The sequence below is a fragment of the Felis catus genome, chromosome B4 (genome assembly GCF_018350175.1).
Source record: "Felis catus isolate Fca126 chromosome B4, F.catus_Fca126_mat1.0, whole genome shotgun sequence".
NCBI classification, from domain to species: Eukaryota; Metazoa; Chordata; class Mammalia; order Carnivora; family Felidae; genus Felis; species Felis catus.
The window spans coordinates 133593248-133618481 of NC_058374.1; the positions used below are offsets into that span (position 1 = coordinate 133593248).

At 45.3% G+C, this 25234-nt stretch overlaps 1 protein-coding gene across 7 annotated transcripts; it reads left to right on the plus strand.

Annotated features, from left to right (window-relative positions):
- The first annotated feature begins 6164 nt into the window (after positions 1-6164).
- ADSL (adenylosuccinate lyase) lies at positions 6165-24675 on the plus strand. Of its 7 annotated transcripts, none has more exons than XM_006934069.5 (14): positions 6192-6332; positions 9403-9478; positions 10226-10429; positions 12107-12151; positions 12892-12971; positions 17155-17326; positions 17538-17584; positions 18337-18427; positions 18826-18895; positions 19042-19189; positions 21132-21222; positions 21853-21942; positions 22693-22869; positions 24397-24675. In XM_006934069.5, the coding sequence occupies exons 3-14, from the start codon at positions 10265-10267 to the stop codon at positions 24481-24483; spliced, it is 1263 nt and encodes a 420-aa protein (XP_006934131.3). In that variant the 5' UTR covers positions 6192-6332; positions 9403-9478; positions 10226-10264; the 3' UTR covers positions 24484-24675. The 7 variants fall into 7 exon arrangements, with proteins under 7 accessions (XP_003989329.3, XP_006934132.3, XP_006934131.3 ...); XM_006934067.5 differs by having other exon boundaries at positions 6251-6387; XM_006934068.5 differs by lacking the exon at positions 6192-6332 and adding an exon at positions 9197-9280.
- Positions 24676-25234: the final 559 nt, after the last annotated feature.

The following is a 25234-nucleotide window of genomic DNA, read 5'->3' on the forward strand; positions in this document are numbered from 1 at the left end:
AACTATAATCAGAGAGAGGTGCTTCCTTCCCCTTCAAGTGCCGCTGCCTCCAGTGTTTGGGACCCTGCCCCTTCCTGCCCCCTCTTGGGGGCGCTGTTCAGCTGAGCCCCCGCCGGTCAGCGCACTCAAGTCCGTGCCATTGTACACACACATCCTCCTGTGGGCCCACGTTCCAGCCCCTGCCCCTGCCCCATTTTTCTTCTCGAGACATTTTCTCTCCTCCCCCTCCTAGGCCTCTGCCTCTATCGTTCCTGAAGAGAGCTGGCTCTAAGGTCACTAACATCCTCCCTCGTCCAACGGACGCAGCCATTTACCTCCTGATACCACAGCTCCTGGATTTCCTTCGTCGCTCTAACGTGGTCCTTTCCCTCCTCCACCTCCCTCAGCCTCTTTTGCCTGGCCAGGAAAAGTTGGTTTCATCAGTGCTCAAGCCCAAGCCCCGCCTTGTTCTCTATGTCAACATCCTAGGTGGTGTCCTCCCCACTGGCCTTCTTTCTTGGTCCCCTTTTTCCTTTGAGGTCTAAATTTTGCAGTGCCCCTGGGCTCAGGCCCACTCCTAAATTTTGCTATCTAGTCACGTTGCTCCTCCTATATGAGATCGATCAGCCCTGTGTTTTTCAATATGACACATGTCCCCATCGTGCCCAAATTATATCTCCAACCCTGGCCCTTCTAATATCCTGTCTATCCACCTGACTTCCTGCCTGTCTACTTCCCAGTCTAATAGACAAATCCCTCCACCTTCCTACTCACATCTTCTTCCCTGGTCTTAACCATCTTAGTAAATGGCACCACTGTCCACCTAGTGGCTCAAACCCCCAGCTTCTTCACATCACTTGCTTAGCTGTCAGGAAGCCCTTCGGCTGTGTGCTAAACGTGCATCCACACGAGATCCACATCTTCCCACACCAACTAGGATCTGGCCATCACTGCAGCAACCCCTGGCTGTCACCCTCCGCTTAGCTCCACCCCAGGCTTCTCTGTTTGTTCATGTCGCTACCCTCCCAGGGTTTCTCCTTAAAATTAAAATTAAACTCTATACCACAGCACACAAACCCTCTACTCAGTCTCGTTCCCTATGATTCTCCCAATCTCAATCTTAGACTACCCCTGTTCATCACACCAAACCTACGCCCACCTTAAGGCCATCGTATTTACTTTTCCACTGCTGGGGATGCTCTTGTCCCCGCACCATTGTGTAGTCTCTGGTCAAACATGAGGCCTTAACCGGATGATCCTTTCAAAAATAGCTGTCATCAGAGGGCACCTGGCTGGTTCAGTCAGTAGAGCATGTGACCCTTGATTTCAGGGTTGTGAGTTCGAGCCCTGTGTTGGATATAGAGATTACTTAAATAAATAGAAAAAAAAAAAATACCTGTCACCACCCCCCCAACCCTAAGCTACCCTATGCTCTTGTCCTGCTATATTTTCTTCCAAAAATGTACCACTTTCTAAAACTGTCTTGCTTATTCTTTATTATCCATCTCCCTCACTGCAATGTAAGCACCACTCAAAAGGTAGAATTCTTTTTTTTTTTTTTAAGTAGGCTCCACACCCAACATAGGGCTTGAACTCAACCCTGAGATCAAGCTTTGCACACTGTACCCCGTGTGCCAGCCAGGTGCCCCAAGGCAAGATTCTTTTACGTGTTGTTCATCAGCTCCAGGGCCCAAAACTCCTACGGCTTTAATTACCATCTATATGTTAATGACTTAAATTTATATTTCCAGCCCATACCATTGGGCTCCAGACCTGTACGTATGATCATCTACTCAACGTGTCAGAACACTTGAATAGCTTAACGGCACTGCAAACTCAATGCATCCATAACATAAGACCATCCTGCCTGCTTGCCCCTCCTCTGGCACCATGGTATATGGCGTTACCATCCATTCAGTGATAAAACCCAGAGACCTAGGAGCATCCTTGACTCTGCCCCATCCCTTACTCCCCATAACTAATCCATCACTAAGATGGACTGAGTGCACCTCTTAATCTCTTCCCTTTCTTCATTTCCTCTGCACTTCTCTTGTCCAAGCTAGATCTCCTATAACCCTAGGTCTCATCTGGTCCACAGCAGTAGCCCAACTGGCTTCTTACTTGTCATTCACCCCAGCTTCCTTGCCCCCAATCCATTCCATACATAACTGATAGCATATTTTCAAAACACAAATTTGAGGAAGTCACTCTACATCCAGTCTAAAGCCTTTTAGTGATTTTAAACTATCCTTATTTCCAACAAGGGGTCACATGGTCTGGCTTCCATCCACTTCTCCAAATTTAGCTTCCTCTCTTCTCACCTTTGTCCTTCTCTCCAGCCTCATCAGCTGCCCACTATATTCCAATGCCTCGTACACAGTATGCACCTTTGTGGAATGAATGATCCTGATGGGTAACAGGACATTACATCAAGAATTTGTTTGGGGCGCCTGGGGGGCTCAGTTGGTTGAGCGTCCAACTTAAGCTCTGGTCATGATCTCACGGTTCAGGAGTTCAAGCCCCACATCAGGCTTGCTGCTGTCAGTGTGGAGCCCGCTTCGAATCCTCTGTCTCCCTCTCTCTCTGCCCTGCTGGTGTTCTCTATCCGAAAGATAAATAACATTTTAAAATAATTGTTTAAGCAAGAAGGACAGAGGGGCACCTGGCTGGCTTAAGTTGGTGGAGCGAGCAACTCTTGATCTTGGGGTTGTAAGTTCGAGCCCCATGCTGGGTGTAGAGATTACTTAAAAATAAAACTGTTAGGGGTGCCTGGATGGCTCAGTCAGTTAAGCATCCAGCTCTTGATTTCGGCTCAGATCATGATCTCACGGTTCATGAGTTCGAACCCCACATTGGGCTCCACACTGACAGTGGGGAGCTTGCTTGAGATTCTCTCCTCCTCTCTCTGCCCCCCCCCAACTCTCTGTCTCTCTCAAAAATAAATAAATTTAAAAATATATTCTTTAAAAAAATAAAATATTTTTAAAAAATATTTAAAAAATAAGAAGGACAGATATAAAAGAAAATGAAATCATCAGAAGACCTTTCCCTAGAGTTAGGGCACAAGAGAGATATAAGTATGACTCCTGACCTAGAGATGTCATTTTGGGAATAGTGATAACCAGCTGGAAGTGTCTAGGTGGGTTTTGAAGATCAAGATCGGCTTAGGGCACGATCTCACGGTCTGTGAGTTCGAGCCCCGTATCAGGCTCTGTGCTGACAGCTCAGAGCCTGGAGCCTGCTTCAGATTCTGTGTCTCCCTCTCTCTCTGTCCCTCCCCCACTTGTGCTCTGCCTCTCAAAAATAAATAAACATTAAAAAAAATTTTTTTAAAGAGGCAGCCAGAAAGAGAGGTAGGTTATGGAGGTAACAGAGCAAGTAGAGATGTTTCTATAGCGGAAGAGACCTGTGCGTTTTCTTTTTAAATCAGAAGAGGGGAGGCAATACAGGAGAGATTAAAGATTCAACATAATGGGCCCCTGGGTGGCTCAGTCAGTTAAATGTCTGACTCTTGGCTCAGGTCATGATCCCAAGGTTCATGGGATCAAGCCTCACGTAGGGCTCTGCACTGACAGCGAGGAGCCTACCTGGGATAGCCTCTCCCTCTCTCTAAAAATAAAGAAATTTTTTGGGGCGCCTGGGTGGCTCAGTCAGTTAAGTGTCCGACTTCGGCTCAGGTCATGATCTCGTGGTTCACGAGTTCGAGCCCCGTGTCGGGCTCTGTGCTGACAGCTCGGAGCCTGGAGCCTGCTTCCGATTCTGTGTCTCCCTCTCTCTCTGACCCTCCCCCCATTCATGCTCTGTCTCTCTCTGTCTCAAAAATAAATAAACGTTAAAAAAAATTTTTTTTAAATAAAGAAATTTTTTAAAAAGATTCAACATAAAATAATCAAAAGAGCAAGATCCTTTCCTGAATGAGGATCTGGAAGACTGGAGGCAGCAACTCCTATGTGGAGGAGGAGGAGTGACAGTGGAGTGAAGCAGAGGCAGGAGTGAGATGGTTGTATTCACGAGTCACAGTGGAAGGTGAGGATAGTAAACTGGTCACTGCGCATCAAAGCGGTGGCCACACTGACACACTCTGCAAAGAGTGGGAAGTTCCAGGAAGTAAGTTCTTCATCTTCCCAGAATCGTCCGCCCGCTCTCCTCAACACCAAGCCTCTGCAGCTCAAGAGGGGCGTGCGTACAAGACCTGAGTGATGAGCCCAGGATCCCAACTGATGGGCTTCTCTGATGGCCGAGGTATTCTGCATCGGTGCTGCAGTCCTTTCTGGCTGCTAATTCTGGAGTCCAGGTGGAGCCATGAAAGATCCATGGGATGAGGACACTGAAGAAATGTGAGGCGTGGGAAAAGAGGATGTGCGGTGTCAGGATCTCACTTGCATCTTGGCTACTATGGGCCCATTTCTCTCTCTGTGCTAGACTCCTTTTGGCAGCATTCATTCATCCAGGAAACATTTACTGAGCACCTACACTATGCTAGATTCTGTGCTAGGTGCCAGGGACACGGTGACCAAGACAGACATGATCTCTGCCCCCACCAAGTTTGCCATTAGTTGGGAAAGCAGAAAACACTGAACTCTGGTGAGAGTTATGAGAGGCCTGTAAGAAGTCAGGTCATTCATCATCTAGGAGATCGCAGAAGTGTGTTCCATAGGGCTGTGAGTGAATCTGTGAATAAATGAAAGCAGAAATGGAAAGGTGACAGGAAAAGAAATTGTTGTCCAAAGCACGATCTTGAAGCCTTGGGATCTAATCAGCAACTTGGTTTTTTTGTTGGTTTTTGTTTTTGTTTTTTTTTTTTAAGTAAGCTCTGCACTTAAAGTGGGGCTTGAACTCATGACCCTGAAATCAAGAGTCGCATACTGGCTGGGCCAGCCCAGGCACCCCCTAATCAGCAACTTTTAACATCCCTGAAGTATCATGGTTACTGGCAAAGCGGAGTTCACCTCAGCAAACAAGCTGGAAATTCAAAGCGGAATTCCCCGGGGAGGTCTCCTTCTTCTGAGGAACTCAAAATTGGTTATTTCAGAGCGGCATAATGCCTGCTACTGTAGCATCAAGGAAGGGGAACATTTGGAGCTAAGAACCAGGTGTCTGAAGCCTATCTGCCTGCATGTAACTCCTAGCCTTCTTTCCCCCTTCCACATGAACAATCCCAAGACAATCACCCGACCCACGCCTTTGTTTTGCTACCTGCAAAATGGGGATCATAATAATGGCCACCACTTATTGAGCATTACTCTGTGCATTGCATCAAGAGCTTTACCTGTATTTTTTTTTTAAGATTTTATTTTTGAGTAATCTCTATACGCAATGTAGGGCTCAAACGTACAAATCCGGAGCCAACCAGGCGCCCTTTTACTTGTATTATTTCATCTAATACTGCTCCAGGCACTCGGATCCTCAGGGTGAAATGAGACCACGTGTAAAAAACGAGTGCCTGGTACCTAATAAGCCCTTCACAGATGTTAGAGGTTGTTATTTTTATTGGTCAACCAGAGAAAAGAGTGGGATCATTAGGGAACATTTTCTAGACTGATTAAGTAGGAGGTACTGAGAAAACAGAGGTGTTCCAGGACAGGTGGTCGCTGGGAATGCCTTTATCAAGTCGTGGTGTGACCGAGCATGGAGTGGGCTGGGAACTATACAGCGTAGCGACTAAGTGCAAAATCTAAAGTCGGGTGGCTAGTTGGTGACCCTCAGCAAGACACTCGGCTTCTGGGAGTCTCAGTTCCAGCACTGGCTGAAATCCGTTTTTACTGCAGTTCCGTGCGAGGGGCTCACTTGGAACTCAACAAACGCTCATTCCTCCTCAGAACTGCGTGCGGTGCCAGATACGCAGTGGCGGTGAAGCTGGGGTGGGCGACAACCATAACTAATAATGGCAAATACACGGGTTTCTGAGCGTCCCAGGCATCGATCTAACACTCTAACCTCACGGCAATCTTAAAGGCTGGTCTTAATGTACCTTTCTTCAAATGGGGACACTGAGGCACACAGCGGCTCAGGAACTTATGAGGCGCTAATGACGTTTCTTGTACCCGAAGATAAACTTGACAAAACTCAACATCAAGCAGCGGAAACCCGACAACCCTGAAGGCTCCGGTTCCCCGGAAGCCCGGGGGCGAGACCAAGTGGAGGAAGTTCCGCCCCGCGTGGAGGAAGTCCCGTCCCCGGGCTTCCGCTCCCGCCCTCGCTGGCTCTGCCCTGACCTGGTGGTGAGGCGTGACCGGGATGGCGGAGGGAGGCGATCGTGGGGGACAGCAGGCGGCCTGCGGGCACGACAGCTACCGCTCGCCGCTTGCCTCCCGTTACGCCAGCCCGGAGATGTGCTTCGTGTTTAGCGACAGGTACAAATTCCGGACATGGCGGCAGCTCTGGCTGTGGCTGGCGGAGGCCGAGCAGGTAATGGGCCACCGGGATGAGGGGCCGGGCCCGCCCCAGCACGTGCGGGGCTCGGCGTCGCGCCTGGGCTTGGCCCCCGGGAGCAGCTGCCCCGCTATTTTCGGCCGGGTGTCCCTTTTCTGAGGAGCTGTGGCCCCAGGAAGGTCAGGGCAGGAAGCCCGGGAGCCGACACCTGTTGCCTCCTTTGTTTTGAGTCACGGAGGGTTAGAGGCGGAGGAGGCGGCGAGAAAGGCACGCTGTCATTTTAGGGATTTATCTTGGCCATTCCTGCAGGGATACACTGCTTAACACGGACCCTGAGCCCTTGTTACGTGCTGTTGTGCTGATTTCTTTTCCCGTTTAACCCATAGAAACTTTGCAAACTAGGTGGTGCTTTCCCCACATTATACGGGAGAAATCAAGCCTCGGTGATAGCCAAGCGCGTTATTTGCTCCGAACCATTAATAGCGTACCCGGGGTGTGAACCTGGGTTCAATGCAGAGCGTGAGAGCTTAGCCACCTTATCTTTCACAATGCCTCAGTGTGGTTAATGGCAGGACTGTCCCTACAAAATTCATGTTTCCTAGGCCACTGTTTTTGCTCCACTCTACTGCACTTTCCCTCTAGGGAGGGAGAATCGGGGTAGGGGGTTATCAGATGGGTTTTCTGGTGTCTCTTTTAAGAGCTGCATATAGCGCTGTTCGGCCCAACGCTGTCAGAAATAGCTCCAGAGCGGCCTTCCCAGAGGAGTTGAAGAAAACTGAAAGTGATCCAGAGAGCTATAAAGTTTCGGAGGAAAATGCCACAAGCCAGATGGCAATGCCTTCTCAAATGGCATCAGTAAACAGGGAAACAAACAGTATGTGCCTGGGACCCAAGTACAGAGGAACTCCCCAAACAGGGAACGCTTCCTAGATTTTCCCCCTCCCCATCAGTGTGCTCAAGAAAATTAAGTGACATAACAACAGACACTCCTATCATGCCTGCTCAAAAAAAGTAAATGACATAATAATAGACACGTTTATCACGCCTGCCAAGACACTCTCTTAAGACTTGGCATATTAATACCTCATGAATCCTCAAAATAACACTGTACTGTAACTATCTTACAGATGTTTTACCGGTGATGGAATGGAGGCACAGAGAGACTTCATAAACTATTGGCTCAGACAATAATGGGACATCAGTAGTGTGTGGTCATTTATCATGTACTGTTATGTACTCTTTTCCATTTCATATGATACTCCGTTATATAGATGAGGGTAGTGGCATTCAAAGACTTTGCAGAATGGGGCACCTGGGTGGCTCAGTAGGTTAAGTGTCCGGCTTTGGCTCAGGTCATGATCTCACGGTTCGTGAGTTCCAGCCCCGGATTGGGCTCTGCTGACAGCTCAGAACCTGGAGCCTGCTTCAGATTTTGTATCTCCCTCTCTCTCTCTCTCTCTCTCTCTCTCTCTCTCTCTCTCTCTCTCTCTGCCCCTCCTCCACTCACACTCTGCCTGTCACGAATAAATACACATTTTTTTTTTAAGTTGAAAAAACAAAAAAAAACAGACTTTCAGGATCACCGCAGCTAGTAAATGAAGCTGGAATTGAAATGTAGAGTCTGAATATGTGTTCTTTCCTCTGGCCAGTGTGCACATTGCCTGAAATGCATACAACGTGGGTATAATCTCCTGCGTTTGGATTATCTTGTAGGGTGTCAAAATTAAAATAAACTAGGGGTGCCCGGGTGGCTCAGTTGGTTAAGCATCCGACATCAGCTCAGGTCATGATTTCACGGTTCATGGGTTCGAGCCCCACATCAGGTTCTGTGCTGACAGCTCAGAGCCTGGAGCCTGCTTCAGATTCTGTGTCTCCCTCTTTCTCTGCCCCTCTCCCGCTCACACTCTGTCTCTCTCTCAAAAGTAAACATTAAAAAATTTTTAAAATTAGCAGGAACTATGTAATAATTTAGTAGTTAAGACAAAAATTTGAGGAATAAGAGATTAGGAGAGGGGTGCCTCGGTGGCTTAGTCGGTTGAGCGTCCGACTTCGGCTTAGGTCATGATCTCACGGTTTGTGGGTTCGAGCCCTGCGTCAGGCTCTGTGCTGACAGCTCAGCCTGGAGCCTGCCTCAGATTCTGTCTGTCTGTCTCTCTCTCTCTCTGCCCCTCCCCCACTCACAGTCTGTCTCTCTCTCCTTCAAAAATAAACATTAAAAATTTTTTTTTAAAGATTAGGAGGAATGCAGAAAAGCAAGAGTGGGGGATGAATTTTGACAAGATGCATTGCTTGGGGATAAGAAGCAGTTTGGCCACACTGCCCCTGTTGCTTTGCTTTGGAAGGAGGCCTGAGGTGTCCTATCTACTGGCTAACAGACACTTCGAGGCAGTTTTGCTCAGTGTGGCTACTGAGCTTTTGAAATGTGGCTAGTGTGACCAAGAAACTGCATTTTTACTTTTTACCTTTTTATTCTTTTTTAAAATTTATTATTATTTAAAAACAATTTTTTTTAGTGTTTATTTTTGAGACAGAGACCCAGCGTGAGTGGGGGAGGGGCAGAGAGAGGGGGAGAGTAGAATCTGAAGTAGGCCCCAGGCTCCCAGTTATCAATCAGCTCCAAGCCCGACGTGGAGCGCGAACCTGCCAGATTATGACCTGAGCCGAACTCAGAAGCCCAACTGACTGAGTCACCCAGGTGCCCCACTTTAACCATTTTAGATGTAAATAGCCACATCTGGCAAGTAGCCACCATCTCGGACAAGACAGGTCTAAGACGCAAGATCCTTCCCAAGGCCAGGACTTGGGAATTTCAAGTGACGTTTGAATAAATTTCACCAGTCTATATGTTTAGCTCTTGGATCCAGGGGTCTGAGCTGCCTGGGCTGCAAGCTGCTCTTTGCCGGCCTGACTTTTCCAGTGGTGGATGAATGTAAGCTGTTGATGTGTTTATTTTCTCAATAATATCCTGCAAAGGCTTTGTTTTACTGAATTTGCTGTACGTAATTTGTTGGCAAAACCACTTACAACATTCTTAATTTTCATTTCTTGAAGTAAATCTGTCTGGGTCAAATGTAAAGCTGTGGCCTGGATCCCACACCTGGGGCACTTACATGCCAAGCACTAAGGGGTAAGCAATAAATACAACAAGGCTCTTCTCTTGTGGAGTATACATTGTAGGGGGAGGGACAGGCTAATGCATTTGTAAGAAATGTCATGTGGTGATAAGTGCTCTAAATAAATTTAGGCTAAAGGAATAGAAGAGTGACACATAAGAAGAATATTTCACATTGGCATCAGGAAAGACCTCTTTGAGGAGGTAACATTTGAGCCCAAAGACCAGACTGTGTGAGCCAGGAAGAGATACAAGGGCAGAGGGAACAAAGATCAGAATTACGTTGTTGAAATATGCAAAATGTACATTGTTGTATATTTTGGTATTTACGTAGAATGTAACTTACCATGATTCATTAAGAAAACCTTGCCCTTCCCCACCCATGTTCTTTTAGTTGCCCCAAATCTTAATTTAAGAATTGGGAGGTGGGGGGCGCCTGGGTGCCTCAGTCGGATGAGCATCTGACTTTGGCTTAGGTCATGATCTCGTGGTTGATAGTTCGAGCCCTGCGTCAGGCTCTGTGCTGACGGCTCGGAACCTAGAGCCTACTTCAGATTCTGTCTCCCTCTCTCTCTGCCCCTTACCCGCTCAATGCTCTGTCTCTCTTATGTCTCAAAAATAAATACAAACATTAAAAAAACAAAATTAAAAAAAAAAAGAATTGGGAGGTGGGACATAAATGCTAACATGAACCAATGTATTTCTCGGTGTCACTTCAAGTCATTGTGACGCTTGAGGTATTTTGTTTTGCCTGTTCTGCAGACGTTGGGTTTGCCTATCACAGATGAACAAATCCAGGAGATGAAATCAAACCTGGACAACATCGACTTCAAGATGGCAGCTGAGGAAGAGAAACAGTTACGACATGATGTGATGGCTCACGTGCACACGTTTGGCCACTGCTGCCCCAAAGCTGCTGCTATAATTCACCTTGGAGCCACCTCCTGCTATGTTGGAGATAATACAGTAGGAACCTGTGTTTTGTTTCCACTTAGGACTCGGTCTTCATAATGGATTTATAAATTTTATTTGATTTTTGTCTAGTTATAGGAAGTGACTCCATAAATCTTTAGTTTTAGGGGTATCTTAACACTGAGGAATTTTCTGCTTTTGTTATCCTTCCAATCTAAACTGTAAGCCTCTCATGACCTCCATAAAATAAGACCTGCAGATACGGTTTCTGCATTGGCTGTTTGGGCATAAGCCAAGGTCTTAGCGTTTTAGCGGCAAGGTAATTTTCTTTCCGAAGTCCTTTATAACTCTGCTGTAACGTCTGAAAAGAAAGAATTACATTATGATTCTTACGTGAAACTTAATTAGCAGAAGCAGCTTATCCTCAAACATAAAAAAGTAATATCTTTCATGAAAAGTAATAATTTTCCTAAGAATTTACCAAGTGCTTGGCACTATTCTGAGCACTCTGTGTGTATGACTTCTTGTATTCTTCACAAGAACCGTGAAAAAGGTCCTTTTATCTCCATTTTTAAACAGCTTTTTGAGGTGCAGTTTACATGCCATAAATTTACCCATTTTAAATGTGTGGTTCAATGAGTTTTAGTAAATTTATGCAGTTCAACCTTCACTATGCTCCAGTTTTACAACACATCCCTCACTCTGAAAAGTTCTCGTACCCGTGTGCAGTCACTTCCCGCTCCTGCTTTCCAACCCAAACAACCGTCGATCTGCTTTCTTTCTCTGTAGTTTTGCCTTTTCTGGTAATGTCATAGAAATGGAATCAGAATATGTAGTCTTTGGGATCTAGCTTTATGATCCCTGTCTCGACAGATGAGGATACTTAAAGAGAAGTTGAAGAACTTGCCTAATGTCACACAGCTAGATAAGAATCAAGCCCAGGGAGAATGGCTCCAGAGCTGTCCTCTTAATCATGCTGCGCCCGTGGGACCGGAAGTTTGATTCCAGATACACTTCCAATTCAGAAAGAAGCCACTAATTTTTAAGTTGCCCCAAATGCTTTCAGTCTCAAGTGGTACCTAATAAAAGGCACCTGTATGTGTATTGCTCACATAATAGAAGAAGAACAATCCTTTCTCATGGGGGAATACACTTTTTTTTGAATACCCACTGTATTGTATAAGTTGGGCTCAGCAATTTGTATTGGAGTTGCCTGAAACACATCCCTTATTTTCCTCAAGAACAGCTTTAAATTTCCTAAACCTTGATGTTCTGGTTCATGTCTTTTTTGTTGTTGTTAGCAATGGTAGATGTGGAAAAAGGACAGAAGGCTAATGGAATGTGCCCCATGGAAGCTTCTCAGATACTCAGGCACTCCTTTTGGAAAGATAGAAAGCTTGTTGACCTGGACATCTTCACAATATTCAGGATGAAGGTTTGCCCGTAACTGTTTTCCCGTCATTTTAGTTACCACATAAATTGGCCTTTAGGAGTATAAAGGTTTTGTTCCTTAGAGATCCCAGAAGTACTGCTCTCTAGGTTGATGTGCTTTTAAAATAGTAATCTGAAAAGAACAACTTCTGTTAGCATCTTCTGAATTGCACAGAGGGTTGCTAATAGTGAGGTAGGTGGCTAGCTGAGAAACCCAGTGGTGATGGCCAAAAAGTATTGTGTAATAATATTGTTTGGGCAAAGCTGTTTGATGTGAGACCACTGCATTTTCCTTTGCAGGACCTGATTATTCTCAGAAATGCATTTGACCTGCTTTTGCCAAAGGTAAGGAATTGGCAGAAGTTTCCTGCCAGCCCTGGATTCCCCATGATAGGAGATGGGCACCACTTACGAATAAATCAGTGCAATGTGAATATAAATAGATTATTCTTTAGTCAGGTGAATGATCCTATATCTCATCTGTAGAACGAATTGTCTTTTTGAGTTAAAATGCTCTAAGTGAATCCTTTTTAAAATCTAGCCTTTTGGGGCCCTTGGGTGGCTCAGTCGGTTAAGTGTCCGGCTCTTGGTTTCAACTCAGGTCATGATCTCAGAGTTCATGAGATCGAGCCTCATGTTGGGCTCTGTGCTGATGGTGTGGAGCCTATTTGGGATTCTGTCTCTGCCCCTCCACTGCCTGTGCTCATGTGCTGTCTCTCAAAATAAATAAATACCTTTAAAAAACAAAACGTAGTCTTTTAATAAAGGCAGTTAACCAGCAGCATGTTGTTGACATTGGGTCAGATTCATGATTTTGTCCTGTTTTCCCTGCATGAGCATGTTAGTGGTCTTAAAATTGTGCAGAATAAGTTCATGACTTTTTAGATAGTCAACTCACTTATCAAACATTGGTTGCTCTTAAATCTTCAAGGCATTTTGGGATACAAAGATAAAAAGATAATGTCTCTGCCTTCCACAGGCTGGAGATCTAATTTTATATTAAATTGTCTGAAAGTTTAGTTCCTGATTATATAACGAGCTTACCCTGAACTCACCCTGTTTCTATCACATGGTCTTTCTTACAGCTTGCCAGAGTGATCTCTCGGCTTGCTGACTTTGCTAAGGAACGAGCCAGCCTTCCTACCTTAGGTTTCACACATTTCCAGTAAGTGATGTGATTACTTCTCGGGATTTGGGCTTGTTGGTATGCATTTGGCTTTCATTTCTTCCTTCAGTTTCCCTTCTCCACGGAAGCTGGAGGTGAAGAAACTCAAAACATAGTTTAAGGGGTGCCTGGGTGGCTCAGTCAGTTAAGCGTCCAACTTCAGCTCAGGTCATGATCTCGTGGTTCATGAGTTCAAGCCCCATGTTGGGCTCTGTGCTGACAGCCTGGAGCCTGCTTCAGATTCTGTGTCTCCCTTTCTTTCTGGCCTTACTCCACGGTTCTGTCTCTGTCTCTTTCTCAAAAATGGATAAACACTTAAAAAAATAGTTTAAGCAAATAACTTAGGATGCTTATGAGGAATGAACCTGGTCCCTACCTTAAAAGCTATACTGGTGATGGGGCGCCTGGGTGGCGCAGTCGGTTAAGCGTCCGACTTCAGCCAGGTCACGATCTCGCGGTCCGTGAGTTCGAGCCCCACGTCAGGCTCTGGGCTGATGGCTCAGAGCCTGGAGCCTGTTTCCGATTCTGTGTCTCCCTCTCTCTCTGCCCCTCCCCCGTTCATGCTCTGTCTCTCTCTGTCCCAAAAATAAATAAACGTTGAAAATAAATAAATAAATAAATAAAAAGCTATACTGGTGAGAGTTCATTTGGGGAACATTGGGAAATACGGATCAAGAGCGTTTGAAAGTATTCATGCTCATTGATTTAGTAATTCTGTTTTTGAGACTCCTACTGAAGTAAGTAATCTAAATTATGCAAAAAGTCTTACGTGCAAAGATCTTTGTTAAAATATTGGTTATGATAGTAAGCACTGGAAACAATCTAGGTGTCCACAATAAGAGAAGAATTAAATGAGATATAGTATATTCATAGGCTTGAATAACATGTAGCCGTTAAAATGCTGCTTATAAGACTCATATTGTGGAAATGTGCGTAGGTTACTGTTTTGGGATAAAGACAGCATATGAATTGTACAAAGATTGGAAGAAATTACACCAAGATGTAAATATTAATTACTCTGGTTTATGAGGTAATAGGATAATTAAATTTTTCCCTATTTTGTATTTTTTTTAATTTTTTTTTTTTAACATTTATTTATTTTTGAGACAGAGAGAGACAGAGCATGAACGGGGGAGGGGCAGAGAGAGAGGGAGACACAGAATCAGAAGCAGGCTCCAGGCTCTGGGCCATCAGCCCAGAGCCTGACGCGGGGCTCGAACTCACGGACCGCGAGATCGTGACCTGAGCTGAAGTCGGGCGCTCGACCGACTGAGCCACCCAGGCGCCCCGCTATTTTGTATTTTTGATGTGTAAAATGTTCAAGTGTTTTTATAATTACCAAATAAAATCCTTTTCAAAGCAGATAATGTCATTTTGGAATGCTAGTAGCGGGTTTCAAGTGATGATATTTGAGTAGTGGTGTGTTAGCATCTGCCTTACATCTTGGTGGGATATTGCTATGGCGATGAAGATACTGTCTCCTAACATTGAGGAAAATCTGTTGAGTCTAATCTTCCTTAAAGTTAGGGCCTGCACTTGTCGCAGAAACCTGAAGAAATTGTTCATGAGGAGTCAGTGCAAGGTGTGTTGGGGCTGGCCATGACAAATGTTGCCTCGTGCTGGCTCCCTAGCATTACCTGAGTCACGACTCCTCTCCCTCTCCTGTGAGTACTGGAGAGTTGTGGGCCTCCCAGTATTCCTCTGGGGGTAGTGTGACGAGAGAGGTATCTGCTGCCACGGTTAGCAGGCATTAAGCACTCAGAAAATGGTATTGGTGCATGAGATCACATCAGTGTGGGTCAGTTCCTGCAGTCAAAGGGAAGCAGCTTTGGGGCACCTGGCTGGCTCAGTCAGTAGAGCATGTGACTCTTGGTCTCAGGGTTGTGAGTTCAAGGCCCACGTTGGGTATAGTGCCTACTTAAAAAAAAAAAGCAGCTTTATTGAGATACAGTTCACATACCATAAAACTCACCCTTTTTAAGTGTACACTTAGTGGGGCGCCTGGGTGGCTCAGTCAGTTAAGCGTCCAACTTCGGCTCAGGTCGTGATCTCGCAGTCCGTGAGTTCGAGCCCCGCATTGGGCTCTGTGCTGACAGCTCAGAGCCTGGAGCCTGCCTCAGATTCTGTGTCTCCCTCTCTCTCTCTGCCCCTTCCCTGTTCATGCTCTGTCTCTCTCTGTCTCAAAAATAAATAAACGTTAAAAAAAAGTGTACACTTAGTGGTTTTTAGTATATTTACAGATTTTTAGTATACTTACAGATTTATTTACAGTCACCAGTATATAATTTCAGAATATTTCCATCACCCTTCAGAAAACCCATACCCATTTAGTTATTACCATTCCCCCCTTACCTAGCCCCTTGCCATCACTGATCTATTTTCTGTCTATGGATTTGTCTCTTCTGGATATTTTATTTAAAATGTCTTTTTAGTGTTTCTTTTTTGAGAGCTAGAGGAGGGGGTGGCAAGGGGCAGAGAGACAGGGAGACAGAGATCCGAAGCGGGCTCCGCACTGACAGCAGAGAACCTCATGCAGGACTCGAATCCTTGAACCATGACATGAGATCATGACCTGAGTTGAAGTCGGACACTGAACTGACTGAGCCAGCCAGGCACTCCTCTGGACATTTTATTTGAATGCAATCATAAAATATTTATCTTGTTATGACTGGCTTCATTCGCTTAGTGTTTTCAGTGTTCATCCATATTGTGGCATGTAGCACATTCATTTCTTTTTGTAGCCAAAATGGTGGATATACCAAGTTTTGTTTGTCCATTCTTTAGTTTGGTAGACATTTGGGTTGTCTCCACTTTGTGGCTATTGTGTACAGTGTTGCTGTGAACAGATCCGTGCAAGTCCATCCATTCATTTCTTTGCTTGTACCAGTAATCTGTTAGCAAGAGTTAGCTAGAAAACTACCATGAAATTAATTTGGGGATATATCGTCTGGTGATGTGCCTTCATGTTTGCTCACGGTTCATACTGTTAGCCTGATAGGAGAGAGAATCCATTTGGAATGAGCTAGGTCATTTATTGGAACTCCCCATCAGGGCGCCTGGGTGGCTCAGTTGGTTAAGTGTCCAACTTTGGCTCAGGTCATGATCTAACGGTTTGTGAGTTCGAGCCCCACGTTGGGTTCTGTGCTGACAGCTCAGAGCCTGGAGCCTGCTTCAGATTCTATGTCTCCCTCTCTCTCTGCCCCTCCCCGCTTGCACTCTGTCTCTCTTTCTCAAAATAAACATTATAAATATTAAAAAAAAAAACAAAACTCCAACATCATTGCAGTTTGTTCTCATTATTATGCTTTATGTTCAGAAACAGACCGGCAATAAATTGATTTAGACTTTGGACGGGGAGCAAAGCCATTAGCTGTTAGGTTAAGAGTCCTTGGGTTATGTATGTTTTAGGGTTGTTGTCCACAGCATGGCTGCTTCTTATCAAACCTTGTCTCCTCATAAAGGCCTTCCTTTACCGCCAGTCTAGAGTGGCATTCTCCAGTGTCCTCATCATTTTATTTTTTCATATTTCTGATAAAAAAAATCAACGGTCACTTTGTTTACTTGTTTCCACTACAACGCGAGCTCCATTGGACAGGAACCTTGTCTGCTTTGTTTGTTGTTGTTGTTTTTATGTTTGTTTATTTTGAGAGACAGAGCATGGGTGGGAGAGGGAGAATCCCAAGCAGGCGCCATGCTCAGTGCAGAACCCAGTGTGGGGCTCGATTCCACCACCATGAGGTCTTGACCTGGGCCGAGATCAAGAGTCGGCTGCCCAACTGACTGAGCCAGCCAGGTGCTCCTTGTTCATGGTATTTTCAAAACCAAGAACACATTAGCTATTTGGCAAATGTTTGTTACATGAGTATATTTGACTTGCCAAAGCCTGGGGACAAACAAAACAGGCGTTGTCCCGGCCCATATATTGCCTCTTGATGATAAAGAAAGAGCTATGTTAGGAGATCTTAGTTTCATAATCATTGAATATTTGTAAATGACATTGAATCATAACTATTGCTCACTTGCTCACACTTCTTCACTCTGGTAAGAGACAGGTCTCTCTGTCTCTTACCTGAATTCTTCCTCTTTCCAGGGGTAGCAGTAGTTGTTTGAAGAGGGAGTGAAGCTTTTATGAAGTAAGTCTTTGGTTTGAGACTTGTGTGTGTCCTCTTTGGATCATTTTCAGGCCTGCTCAGCTGACCACAGTTGGGAAACGTTGCTGTCTCTGGATTCAGGATCTTTGCATGGACCTCCAGAATTTGAAGCGTGTCCGAGATGACCTGCGCTTCCGGGGAGTGAAAGGCACCACAGGCACTCAGGCCAGCTTCCTGCAGCTCTTTGAGGGAGATGACCAGAAGGTATTCTGAGAGCAGCAAGGGGACATGGAAGCTCAGTGGTGCGGGCACCAAGGACAGAGCTGACTTCTAGGATGGGTGGAGAGATGGATCCTGGGATGAGTGGAGTCTTTGGATCGAAAGGGGCACCAAGGGTCGAAATCAGGGCAGGACATTGAGATATTCTCATACTGGTCACACCTGGATTTTTATAAGGATGTCTTTTTCTTCCAAGGTAGAGCAGCTTGACAAGATAGTGACAGAAAAGGCAGGATTTAAAAGGTAGGTAAGTGGGAAAGGTGTTGGCTTCCCTGTTAAGTGATGGAAGGCCCGTGTTCAGTGTACCTCTAAATTTGACCCTTTTTCTTCCTTTGTTCTTCTACCCGTTTCCTTTTTTCTTTTGTTTTTTTTTTAAATGTTTGTTTTATTTTTGAGAGACGGAGCACGTGCAGGGGAAGGGCACAGAGGGAAGGAGACACAGAATCTGAAGAGACCCCAGGCTCCGAGCTGTCAGCACAGAGCCTGACGCAGGGCTGGAACTCACGAACTGTGAAATCATGACCTGAGCCAAAGTCGGACGCTTAACCGACTGAGCCACTCAGACATCCCTACCCATTTCCTTTTAACACCTGGGTTTTATTTTTGTATAGTCTAGATTCTGTTTTCTGATAATCTATAAGGAAGAAGGAAATAGTCTTACCCATGTTGAGGTCTCCGATGGATTCATCTAAATCTGACCATTTCCCTTGAGGGCTGCCAGGCTCCACCATGGCTCCTTCTTGCAGGCATTTCCATCGGGCTGTGAGGACACGGGTGCACAGGACCACCCTTCCTTCTGGGGCATGGGTGTTAGTAAAAAGGGTGGAAGAACAATTTGTTCCAGGAGCAGATTATCAGTGAGGTCATCTGGGCTCCGGGTGACTCAGTATACCAGTGAGACCAAGCTTTTGCTCAGGGTCGGTTGTTGCTCATTTGTTTGACATAGTCACATTTTGAAATATTTTTATGTACGGCTCTTTTCAATTTATTTCTAGGGCTTTCATCATCACAGGGCAGACCTATACACGAAAAGTGGATATTGAGGTGCTGTCTGTGCTGGCTAGCTTGGGGGCATCCGTGCACAAGGTGAGTGGTGGCAGCAGTTTGTGGGGCTGGGATGAGAGCTTTGCACAAACAGAAGGAATTGGCCTCAGAGCTTTGTTCAGTCGCATCTCTCAAGAGATGTCAGACTTCATTTTTCACCATCTGGGGCCTGTGGGTGAAGCCTCTTAAGGTGTCTTAAAGGACAGGACTGGATTCTGCGTTCTCATTAAAGTTCATCTGGCGTCGTCTTTCCGTGATGTCTGCAGCCGTGTTTCACAGAAGTGTTTCCATGCTCCTTTACTTGTTATCCCTGCTCTTCAGGAGCCTGGAGAAGTCTGAATGAGATACTCTCCAGGATCTGTTGGGGAGGTGAGCTCACCTCCATCAGCCTAGGCCCTACTCCCAGAGTTCTGCACATCGTTGTGGCCCTTTCCCCCCAGATTTGTACCGACATACGACTCCTGGCAAACCTCAAGGAGATGGAGGAACCCTTTGAAAAACAGCAGATTGGTGAGTGTTGTGTGGAGACCTGGGAGCACCACAGAAATGCCAGGGGGCCCGTGGGCAGGTGTTGACAGCTTGCCCAGCAGCGTGCCTGGGCACTCATTGTCCTCTGAAGTCTCTCTGCCTTTGCTTCTCGTCCTTGTACGTGGCAGGCTCAAGTGCGATGCCATACAAGCGGAACCCTATGCGCTCCGAGCGCTGCTGTAGCCTTGCCCGTCACCTCATGACCCTCATCGTCGACCCGCTGCAGACGGCATCTGTGCAGTGGTTCGAGCGCACGCTGGATGATAGTGCCAATCGGTCAGTAAAAGGGGATGCCATGTACAGTGAGTTGTGGGGAGGACCAGAGAGGAGCCTGGAAGCAGAAGGATGTTTTGAGCACCTGTGCATTTCCTCCTTGTCCCCACAGAGCATGGAGTCTAGCAGGGAGGCAAGAACATATAAAGAACAGTATGATGAGTGTAGGAACAGAGTGTGTATGAGATACGCTCTGTGTGAGCTAAGGGGAAGTCTAGGTGTGGGGGTCAGGAAAGGCTTCACAGAGGAGGTAATGCTTTAAGACTCAAGAAATCTAGGCATTTTTTTTTTTTAATTTTTTTTTTCAACGTTTATTTATTTTTAGGACAGAGAGAGACAGAGCATGAACGGGGGAGGGGCAGAGAGAGAGGGGGACACAGAATCGGAAACAGGCTCCAGGCTCCGAGCCATCAGCCCAGAGCCCGACGCGGGGCTCGAACTCACGGACCGCGAGATCGTGACCTGGCTGAAGTCGGACGCTTAACCGACTGCGCCACCCAGGCGCCCCAAGAAATCTAGGCATTTTTAAAAGACCTTTAAGATAGGATTGGAAGCATATATACAAGCATAAAGGCAGGAGAAAGAAGAGGGAGTTACTAGTAGGTAGCACGGGAGAGTAAAGTCTGTGTGACAAGCAATGAGGTAAAACATGATTATGGATCACAGCTAGTATGTGATGGTCTCTGTAGGCCCTGAAAAGTTCAGTTACTGTGCTGGAGGTAGGTAAGGTGTCAGCTGTGACGTCTTGCCACAATTATATGGTGGTTCGGTATGAGATGGGTCAGAAGTAATTTGTAGCTGTGAATAAGGTACCAACATGCACATGGTTTTCTGCTTACTTAAAATTTTTATTTATTAAAAAAATTTCTTTATGTTTATTTATTTTTGAGAGATAGGGAGAGTGTGAGCAGGGGAGGGGCAGACAGAGGATCCAAAGCAGCCTCTGCACTGACAGCAAAGAGCCTGATGTGGGGCCTGAACCCATGAACCATGAGATTGTGCCCTGAGCTGAAGTCAGATGCTTAATCGACTGAGCCACCCAGGTGTCCCTAAAGATTTTATTTTTAAATAATCTCTATACCCAACATGGGGCTCAGACTTATAACCCTGAGATCCCAGAGTCACGTGCTCCACCAGCTGAGCCAGCCAGGCACCCCTGTGTATATACTTATTTAAAGCAGAGTCACATTATTCTGGTTTGCTTGCATTGTATTAGAATTTGAGTGGAAAAGGATATATAGTTAAGCTAGTTCTCTGGGATCTGTGTGTAATCCAGGGAATAAGGCATTTATGAAAATAAGACATGTGAACCCATTCAGAAGTCAGCCAGTAAATATTTTTCAGCAGGGTGTGACCTAATCATATGTGCCTGCTAAAACACCCTGCAACAATTTGGAGAACCAGTTTTAAGGGGATATGGATCTGGTCAGGACAAGTTAGGAGGCTATTTTTAAAAATTGAAGTCCATACTGGCACGGTGCTCATGTGATTAGAGAAGAAGCATGTGGGTATAAAATCTGGCAGATTGGCCGGCCTTGGTGGCTGATAGGAGTGAGTGTTAAGATCGGTGATGGGGTACAAGTGCCATTTACTGAAGATGGGAGCCACAGGGAGAAGAAGAGTAGGTTTGAGATGGTAAGCAGGAGGCAATGGAGAAGTGACTGCATCCAGTTTTGGGTTTGAGGTACCTACAGACCAACCAGGTAGAGCTTCTCCAGTTTGGTATGTGAGCCGGCTTTTAGGCAGGTGGTCTGGACAAGGGGTGATGGATTTGAGAGTCATCAGGATATTGGGGGTAGAGCCAAAGTCATGAGATTAAAGGAAGTTGTCCAAGTAGTACACGTAGCATGAGAAGTCAGTACGGCAGCTTCTTGGGACACACCCTATATTTCACTGAAATTGATATTTGCTTAAAGAGATAACTGAACGGCTATTTGTTTTCTAGACGTATCTGTTTGGCCGAGGCGTTTCTCACCGCAGATACTATATTGAATACGCTGCAGAACATTTCTGAAGGATTGGTGGTGTACCCCAAAGTAAGCCTCAATTAAAAAGCAAAATATTGGGGTGGGGGTTGGAATGTGGGAGGGTGAGTATAATCTTCTGCTCTGGAGTATGTTTGGTGATCTGCATTCTAGTCCAGTAGGAGTTGTTCCTAACCAGAGCTCATTCTTCAGGTTGTGACGTGGCTCTAGAGAACTAACTCTGGAATCCATAGACAACGTTTATAAAAAAGAGAAAAGGAAATACTTTGAATTGGCTTAAACTGTTCATGAGCTTCATGAATCATCAGCTTGGTGTGACTGGCAGAGTAGACTGTTTCCTTTGCCTGTTTTTAGGTACCTGAGGCAGATGGTTCGTTCCCATTATATACTTGGCTCTTGAGGTGGGGCACTGAAATTTAACAAAGTTGAGGTTTTATAAATCTTTCCAATGAAGCAACTTTTAAAAGTGTATTTAAATTGCTTTTCCTTTTTTAAATGAAAATAATACTTTAAATTAGAAAGAAAGCTGAAATGCAGATTGAATCGATCCATTCTACCCTCTGTCTTCATAGATATGGTAGTTCATGTCCTTCTCTGTATTTTGCTGGTCACAGTTGATCTCTTACTATGTGTATGACTTTGTAACTGTGAGGCATCTTAGCCCTTCGTTCATTCTTCTAGGTAATTGAACGGCGCATTCGGCAAGAGCTGCCTTTCATGGCCACAGAGAACATCATCATGGCCATGGTGAAAGCTGGGGGTAACCGCCAGGTTTGTTAACCCCTTATGCTCCTGGATAAATTGAAAGGGCACCTTTAGTCCTCCTCTCCTCCCTTAAGAATGAAAGCATTTCTGTCATCTGCCCTCAGTCATGGTATTGGTACAGAACAGTGACCATATTCTGCCATAGAGCAGGCTCATCCCTGGAGGGTGATTACGGTGAACTTGGTTTGTTAAAAGTGAATCACTTTATCACTTGTAGGAAAGGTCCACTCTTAGCAAAGGAATAAGGTCTGAATTTGTAATAGGAAATGATGGGAAGTGGGCACGACAGAGCACATGGTTCACGAGCTGTTAGAGGAGCCAGCACAAGAGTCACTTGGGCGGCTCAGTCAGTTAAGCATCTGATTTTGGCTCAAGTCATGATCTCACAGTTCATGAGTTCAAATCCCGCATCGGGCTCACTGCTGTCAGCACAGAGCCTGCTTCGGATCCTCTGTCCCCTCTCTCTCTGCCCCTCCCTTGCTTGCTCTCTCTATCTCTCTCAAAATAAATAAACTAAAAAAAAAGCCAGCACAAGATGGGCATTTACTTCAGGTACATCCTAGGTTATGTTCGGAGGGTTGAGATCTTGATGGAATTAGACTGTGAGGGGAACTTCCTCAGCCTGGGTGGGGAGTGGGTGGGTGGGCTTTGTGTACCAGCCATAGATAGACAGCACAGTTGTGGTATTGGATGATGGTTATGATGATCAGATGCCCTGTTAGTAAGTGAATCAACAATACCCCACTGTCTTCCTAGGATTGCCATGAGAAAATTAGAGTGCTTTCCCAGCAGGCAGCTGCTGTGGTCAAACAGGAGGGAGGTGACAATGACCTCATAGAGCGAATCCAGGCTGATGCCTACTTCAGTCCCATTCATTCCCAGTTGGACCGTCTGCTGGATCCTTCTTCTTTTACAGGTCGTGCATCTCAACAGGTAAGCACCAGAACACTTCTGTGGCACTAGAAGCTTCCCCAAATGCCCTCTTTTTACACTGCTGGGCCACAGAACCTGGAATACAGTCTTTAATGTTTCTTATAAAATAAGAAGTCTGATAAAAATGAGGCTAGGCAGAAAGAATTCAGAGCAGGCTAAAATATGAAGGTTTGGTTGTATTGAACTGCCTTATTTCCCCCTGTGGATTTCTCTGAATTCTCTTTTGGTTTGGAGCATGTGGTATAATGGACAAAGATTGGGTTTTACCCTCAGATCAGTCAGGTTCATTCCTGACTTCTGGCTTTCATTGGCTGACAGAATATGCATCTCAGGGTGCCTGAGTGGCTCATTCGGTTTGAGTGTCCACCTCAGGTCATGATTTCATGGTTAACGTAGTAGGTCCCTGCATTGGGCTGACAGCATGGAGCCTGCTTGGGATTCTCTCCTTCCTCTGCCCCTTCCCCGCTTGCACACACACATGTTCTCTCCCTTTCTCTCTCAGAATAATTAAATAAACTTTAAAAAAATATATACATCTCATGAGGTGGTGGTTATGTGAATTAAAAGGCCTAGCACAGTGCTTGACGCATGGTAGGTATTCAGTAAATGTTTATCATTTTTCCCCTTGGCCTTTTGGAGACTGCAAGAGCTAATTCAAAAACATTTACGAGTGCAAACTGGGTGCTCAGTATGTATTCAGGTACTGTGCTTTCATTCTGGGGCTTTAAAGATAATTCTCATCTTCAGGGAGCTCAAAACTTAGTGGTAAAGGCTTATAAAAAGGTCATTCATTATAATACCAAGCAGTACCTGTAGAAGTTGAGGGAAGCATATTCTTTTTAGGGATCACAAAGGAGAATAGGAGAGGTTGGGAAAGACTCTTGGAAGACTTGACATCTGAGCTGAATCTTAGGGAAAAGTAGGAGTTGGCAAGTAGATAGATATCCAACATGGGAGAGAAACTACAATCATTTGATTGTTGCTGGAGTAGCAAGTACCCAGAAGTAGTTACAGGATTTAAAGTTGGAGACAGACAAGAGTTTGTCATTTCTCCTCAGATCACACTGGTGTTTTGGATTTGAGAGACTTAAACTGGAGGTTGGAGACCAGTAAGGAAGCTGCTGCAGGGGGCCAAGCAGTAGATGATGAGGACGTTGAGCCAAGGCAGTGGTAGATGCAGATGAAGGGAGAGATTGGAGGGCTCTTCAGGAAGTTAGAGCCTTGGCAGGTTGAATGAAGATGAGAGAAGAAGCCGTGATGATTTCAGCTTGGGTACTGGGTGGACGATGATGAGACCAACTGAAAGGACAGGCTGGGCTCGTTTGTGGGGAAACATGTAGGCATGGTGGGTTGAGCTGCCTCTGTCTAGGGAGAGATTTCTGACAGGCAGTGAAGATATACTCAGTGGTGGAGTAAAAGCTTTATTAAATTAAGTCTCAGTGATATAAACAGACTTTGAAAAAAGCGTTAGCAAAACTTCCATCTTTACATTTTCTTTTGTCTTACATTTGCTTTTCTTTTTGGCAGGTGCAGAGATTCTTGGAAGAGGAAGTATATCCCCTGCTGAAACCATATGAAAGCGTAATGAAGGTGAAAGCAGAACTATGTCTGTAGCGTTGGAAAAGAATTAAACAAGAAGTGATTGGCTTTGTTAACTTTTATTGCCAAGTCATGGAAACCATTAGTTTAGTGCCTTATTTTACCTTAGGACGTATTACCTGAAATCGATACAGCACTTTCTTGTTGGTGTGGCGCTTTCACATTTCTCAGCGTTTACGATGCAGGAATAAATTACGTTGAATTGGACTCTGTTTTCTACAGCAACACAACCTGTAGTTGTTCATAGTTTGTTCTTTCAGGCACATCATCTAACTAGTCTAAGTTGTTTTACATGCTCACGTGATTGTGAGGGAGTCAGCAAATTCCTATTCCACTCTTCTGAAGGTAAATTTCATCTGTGTCTAGCAAAATAACCTGGACTGTGATTCACCATGGACTCTGATTCAGTATGGTTAGATAGCTTTGGCATCCAGCTTGGTTTGGCCAGAATAAGTAATGAAATCTGGAGTTCTAGGACATTCTCAAGCTTACTCTGCTCAAGTTGTATTTGAGCTCATGATAAGGTTTATATATCAGGGAAATGCTAATTGGGTCTATTGATTTCATCAGGACATTTGACAATCTTTAATCCTGGTTACACAGTTTGATAGGTGATTGAACCAGCCTTAGCCAAAAAAGGAGCGTTAGGACTGTCCCCCCACCTGGAAGGAGAGCACTGGGATTAGTCCACAGGCCTCTATCCTTAGCCCTGTCTCATTCTACACACTGAGCGTAGATGAAAATGAAGAAAGTGTATTTATCAGAC

Coding starts and splice junctions, on each gene's coding strand:
- ADSL (XM_003989280.6), top strand. CDS start 6,217: ATGGCGGAGGGAGGCGATCGTGGGGGACAGCAGGCGGCCTGCGGGCAC. Junction 12,152..12,891: donor TTGACCTGCTTTTGCCAAAG/GTAAGGAATTGG, acceptor TCTTTCTTACAG/CTTGCCAGAGTGATCTCTCG. Junction 17,585..18,336: donor GAAAAGGCAGGATTTAAAAG/GTAGGTAAGTGG, acceptor ATTTATTTCTAG/GGCTTTCATCATCACAGGGC.